We start from the raw sequence: 6,415 nt of genomic DNA on the forward strand, positions 1-6,415 counted from the left end.
AAAAATATTTTTTTATTTTTTTATTGACCATACTTTTGTTTCATCTGTTTCCGTAAATGAAATTGACCGATGCTTAATATGTGCGGATCGTCTGTCCTAATAAAATCTAAACATATTTTTTGAATTAAATAACAAATGCAGTCTTTTCCTGTAAAAATTAATAGCAAAATTTTCTTATAATTTTATTACTTTATGTCTTTAAAAAACAACGGCACGCCCGTGTCTTAGTTTTACCTCCTAATTGTGGGGCCCACACGTTATGGTCCGAGAGACCGGACTACTGGTCAATAATTTTCAATATATATGCAAGGCAACAAGATTCAAGAATCCCTTCCCTCCCTCCCTCTCCGCACCAAAACCCTAACCCATACCCCAAAACCCTAAACCCTCGTCTTCTTCTCCTCTTCTTCTTCCTCTCCGAAACTCTCGTCCTCTTCATGAACGCTGCCGCCGCTGGAACGAGCAATGCAGAAGCTCTGGCGTGGAGCCGCCGGCCCCGCCCCCATCCTCTCCACCACCGGATGGCTTGAGAAGAACGCCGCTCCTGCTCTCCCCTCCGTTCCCGTGCTGAGGTTTCCGATGTCCATCTTCCACATCCGCGCTCCCTCCTCCTCCGCCGCCGCCGCCGTTCCCCGACTGAACCTTCTGCTCAGAGCCCCCCGGATTACTTGCTGCCGTGGTCTCGAAAGTGGCCTCCAGTCGAAGCGCGCGTGGTCCCCGCTCTTGAGACAGGCTCGGGAGCCGTTCTCTGCCGCCTGGTTGCATGGCGAGAGGGCGAGGGACTTGAGAGGGGCCGAAGGTTTGAGGAATCGCGAGAAAGGCGGAGTCTTGGATGGGTCTCGTGAGGAGGAGGAGGTTTTGGAAGGAGAGAAGAAATCTCAAGAACCACAGCAGCAGCAGCAGCAGCAGCAGTCTGGAGCGGTGAACAACAGAGTGGTGGTGAGGAGGCAGAGAGGTGGAGGGTCTGATGGTACGCCAGTGGGGAATCTCGAGCTTTTGATGATTCCTGGGGTCGGACCTCGGAATCTTAGGAAGCTGGTGGATAAGGGTTTCAGTGGTGTTTCCCAGCTTAAACAGCTTTACAGGGACAAGGTAATTTAATGAAATTGCTTGAAAAAACTTACTGATCTGCATAATTTCTTGAACTTGCTTAAATCATGCTTGAATTGAGGGGGATTTGAAATAGTTCTGCTTAGTTTTATGTAGGATGATGTAAAAATATGAGTTACTTATCTGGTTGTATGTATGGTCATTACTTGCCAGCATGTGTTGTTGTTTCCTCAGTTTAATAGCGGTCAATAGCCATTATGATATTATCTCCCTTTAAATGCATTTATAATGGAATTACTCTCTTCATGTTAAGGTCTTGAGTTATTATTGATTCCTTTGTTCTTTTCTAAAGATCAGATGGGTTTGGAGGGCCAGTTGGTTCTAGACCTATATGAAAGGCTCTCATATTTGTGCTATATGTTGTTTTGAAATCTTAAGTGCGAGCTGAATCTGGTTCTTGTGTTTGCTTTTTACTGGAATGATGCTATTAATTATAAAATGTGTTTACTAATTTTTTCTTCTCCATTTTATACATGCAGTTCTTTGGTAAGTCCAGTGAGAAGATGGTTGAATTCTTGCGTAGCTCGGTAGGTATTATCCATAAAAACCATGCAGAGAGTATAACTTCTTTTATCAAGGAGAGTGTGGATGAAGAGTTGGAGGAAAGCCCTAACTCTGAGGTTAAGCCTACGCAGAAGAAAAGGCTGACTTTTTGTGTTGAGGGAAACATTAGCGTGGGAAAGACCACTTTCCTGCAAAGAATAGCTAACGAAACACTTGAATTGCGTGATCTCGTGGAAATTGTACCAGAGCCTATCTCGAAGTGGCAGGATGTTGGTCCTGACCACTTCAATATACTGGATGCTTTCTATGCTGAGCCACAGAGGTATGCCTACACCTTTCAAAATTATGTGTTTGTAACAAGGGTCATGCAGGAAAGAGAATCCGCTGCTGGAATCAAGCCCCTAAGACTCATGGAAAGGAGTGTTTTCAGTGATCAGATGGTATGCATCTCATTCTTGGTCCCCAAATTAATTTATTTTTTCAAATTGAATACAGCTATGAGTAAAATTGTCTTAATGTCTTTAATCTGCTTCACTTTCAGTTTAGCTGTTATTGAACTCTTCAAAGATTGGAACATAAATGACAGGTTTTTGTCCGATCTGTTCATGAAGCCAAATGGATGAATGAAATGGAAATTAGCATCTATAACTCATGGTTCGATCCTGTTGTATCATGTCTGCCGGGACTTATCCCTGATGGATTCATTTATCTTAGAGCTAGCCCTGATACTTGTCACAAGAGAATGATGCTACGTCAGAGGGCGGAGGAAGGTGGTGTTACCCTTGATTATCTGAGGGACTTGCATGAAAAACATGAGAGCTGGCTATTTCCCTTTCAAAGTGAAAATCATGCTGTACTGTCAGTTAGTCAGTTACCCATGCATGTGGACAGCTCCTTACATCCTGATATAAGAGACCGTGTATTCTATTTAGAAGGCAACCATATGCATTCAAGTATTCAGAAGGTAACTTTGTGAAGAGATAATTTTTCCAAAACCTTTACTATCAAATTCTCTATTGAGCTTATCTTTGAGTTATTTGGTCCATCATCAGGTTCCTGCTCTGGTGTTGGATTGTGAGCCCAACATTGACTTTAGCAAAGATATTGAAGCAAAAAGGCAGTAAGTTTGCAATTATCTTTCTAAGCCTTTCTACTCATGTATTGCAAAAGCCAAATGTATCTCAAACAACTACTTAATTCCGACTCTGATATTCTTTATCTTGCTTTTAAGTGCGTTGCTTGTTGTTGCTACTGTTACATATTTCTTGTTCACCTTTTCTTTGTCCATAGTTTTTTTATTTGATTTTTTTGGTTGTTGAAGATTATTTAAATGATAAAAAGCTGCATTGTATGGAAATGGTAGTAGTGACTTTGCTTTATGTATCATTGAACCATAAATAAAAACCCAGCAGTAGTGGTTTGCTCAATTGGTGGTAAACTAATAGTTAATCTGCCTAATTAACTCTTTTTCCTAATGGGTTTTAGTTACTGATAATTTTATTTTGAGGATTAAAATGTCTTGGATGTGTGTATTAGCACCTTCGTGTAATTAAGTAATATAGAGTCTTAGGATGTAAGATGTGAGTATCAAATAGTTGAGAGTATCTCTTAAATCTGTCTTGATTGGCAAAGATATTGCTGTGGTTGTTTTTTTTTATTCTTCACAGATTCATATACATTGTTTGATTCTTTTCAAATGGATGATATGGCTCATGATTATGCTTTTTTGATTTTTTGAAATTTCATTGCACAACCAAACATCTGGCATCATGGAACCATGACTTCTAATTTAAAGCATGATATCAAATCATGAAATACAATAGATAGCATGTCTACACGCACCCCTAGTGTATTTGTGATAGTCAAGCATTGCTTTTATTATCTTGCTGTTGGTTGGGGGCATGCCATCAATATAATTATAATATTGAAGAGTTGAACTTGCACTTGTATTTTGTGGCTTAATTTCTGATTGCTAGTTGGTGTCACCGAGAAGTTATAAGATAATCATAAGAGTGGGGAATGCTTTATAAATAGGATTTCTTGATAATAAAAGTGGTACATGCATTAAGATGAAGATAGAAGAGATGTGGAATGTCAACATGTAAGTATGTTGGCTGAAGTATGGATGCACCTAGGGGCTGTTTGGTTGCCTCACTTGTAGATGCTTGTATTTGTAGACGTAGTTGCAACTAGAAATGCTGCATTTGTATTTGCAAGTGTCTATTTAGCTTGCTTACATATGGAAACTACACTTGCAGTTCCTATGTTCGGTTGTTTAATATGGATAGAGTATGATCACCATGTAACTGACATGATAAGATTTCCTCCAGTGATGTTATTATATCATATTATCATATTAGATAATTATTACAATATTATATTGTAATATGATTGTGATATAATGTAATATGTAATATTATACTATAAGATATGATTGTGATATATAACATAATATAATGATATAGTTTAATAATATAATATCTTATAATATAATTTAATATAATATAACAAAGCATAATGTGACATAACATGATATAATATAATATGATGCAGTATAAAATATTATAAAAAACATAATATGACATAAGTATAGTATAATAGTATAGTATATTATATAGTATAATGAATATTATAACAATATCAATTCATATAATTATGTATTATTTTGTTTTAATTATTCATCAGTATTGGTATAATAATATATTATAATAATTATTAGCATCTTAAAATTATACTATATTACTATATTATAATTTTGTAACATATATATTACCATATGATAATATGATATTAAATAATATTTTTTATCATATAAGAACTATTATAATAAGAATTATAATAATATGATTTTTTTTATTACAATCATAACAGTTTTACTATCACATGATTATTGGAGGGAAAGGGAGGGGGTGATAGCCCTTTAAAGCTGCATCTAGAGCTTGCATCTGGAGATGCAGCCATGTTTTATGCATCGCTGGATGCAGCAAAAGGGCCTTGTGTGCAACCCAATTGCCTGCATTTGAGTCAGCTGTAGGCAACCAAACACCTGATAGTCCTGCTTGTAACTGGGATGCAGCATCCGAGGCACAGATTAGGCAACCAAGCCGTGTGCATTTGCTGCTTGCCAATTGGGCTTTAGTTTAATATATTATTAAAAAATAACAAGATAGGATATATGGATTGGAATACAGGATTAAAAGGTTGGACCATAACTTGAGAATAGTAGAAATGGTAAGCAATCAGATGGAATAATGGTATAACTACATCAAATGGGTGCAATGAAATTTTGAAGTTGCCATGAGGATCGAGATGGTGATATCAAGCGTATAGTTAAGGTTCAAGACGCCCTCCACAGAGGGACATAAGTTTGGGACAAAATGTCTGCAAGTGACTATAAAGGAACTTGCGCTTTTTGTTGGTAGTCGATAGTCTTGCAGATTATGATTTTAAAGCAGTTACTGTTATCTAAAGAGAGTTGTAAGCGTTGGCTTTCATGCCCTAATAAGATGGCTTGCGGTATAAAGCCTGATCTGTCTGGCTGTTTAGTCTGGCATTAATGATTATGTGAAGTTTTGGATATGTCAGCTGATAGGGCCAACTTGCGCCTGGAAGCAAATTGTCAACGGGCATGTCCCAGGGATGAATCATCAACTTTATGGAATCATGCTAAAAAAATTACGCCATGAAAGGTGTGCAATTTGAATTTTCATTTGATTTGGCTTGAGTAGCTTGGGTAAATTGGACACTTGGCACCAAATAAAAGTTTGGACCTAGTGTCCTAATAGTTTACTTGATTTCAGGTGCCTTACAGGATGAATAATGTGTTATTTCTTGTTATAATATGGTATTTTGCTTATAATCTACTTCAGATGCTGATGGCCAATCGATACTCTGATGTATCTCAATTATTTGCACTGATGTATCTCAATCATTGTTGTTAAAGGTATGCACACCAGGTTGCTGAATTCTTTGAGTTTGTGAAACGAAAGAAAGAAGAGACACCTCCTGAAGCTGGTTGCGATGGGAAGAATACGGCTCAGCAGATACTGCCTTCCCGTGAAGGTGGTTTGTGGGTTCCCGGAGGTGGCCATTTTTCGGAGTCAGCTCTGGAATCTCTTGATCTCAGGAGGGCCATGTCGTTCATGTCGAGTTAACTTCCCGTGTCACAAGTTCTGCCAAGTTTTGCTACTGACTTGCTCGTACTTCCGTTGAGATGAAGGCTGCCAAGTTCTGGAACTCACTGTTTGACCCATATAGAGCAAGCTTTGTAAGAAGAAGCTCCTACATATGCATGATAATGTACTAACGTGCGCACTTGTATATTGGAATGAACCGTTTTGGTCCACGGGTTGCATCTTCTAAGTGGATTTTCTGCAGTTGGTTTGATTTTGGGCCGACTGCTCGAGTCTAGTGGCTTTTGCTTGTAATGGGCCCATTAGACTTGGTGGTAGCTTGCCTCGTCGTTCGCCTGTTTTTTTTTTTTTTTTGCCTAAAAAAGGGAAGGGTGGAGGAAGGGACAAGCCCACCCCCTGTTTTGTCTGGCAAAAATTCTGTATACCCGTGTCTAGAGTAAGAAACTAATCGATCCGTTTATCGTTTATCTGATTGGTCTCCTTACTAACTTTTAATATCGTGTGCCGCATATAAAAAAGTTGAGAGAATTCAGATTAAGAGAGAGAATATATGGATTAGACAAAGAGTATATTTTATTTTAAAGTTCTAAGTCTAGTTAGTTGCGGCGGTGGATAAGAGATTGATGGAGGTTTTTTTGTTCAACGAATGGAGTTCAACGAGGATAAGA

General features: G+C 38.2%; 1 protein-coding gene across 1 annotated transcript; it reads left to right on the top strand.

Moving 5' to 3' along the window:
- Positions 1-10: 10 nt before the first annotated feature.
- LOC103701312 (uncharacterized) lies at positions 11-6,024 on the top strand. Its single transcript, XM_008783329.6, has 5 exons — positions 11-1,092; positions 1,590-2,054; positions 2,201-2,578; positions 2,667-2,734; positions 5,558-6,024. The coding sequence occupies exons 1-5, from the start codon at positions 466-468 to the stop codon at positions 5,766-5,768; spliced, it is 1,749 nt and encodes a 582-aa protein (XP_008781551.3). The 5' UTR covers positions 11-465; the 3' UTR covers positions 5,769-6,024.
- Positions 6,025-6,415: the final 391 nt, after the last annotated feature.

This window comes from Phoenix dactylifera, chromosome 4 (genome assembly GCF_051530095.1).
Source record: "Phoenix dactylifera cultivar Ajwa chromosome 4, Ajwa_hap1_PhDact_Kaust_v1.1, whole genome shotgun sequence".
Lineage (NCBI taxonomy): Eukaryota > Viridiplantae > Streptophyta > Magnoliopsida > Arecales > Arecaceae > Phoenix > Phoenix dactylifera.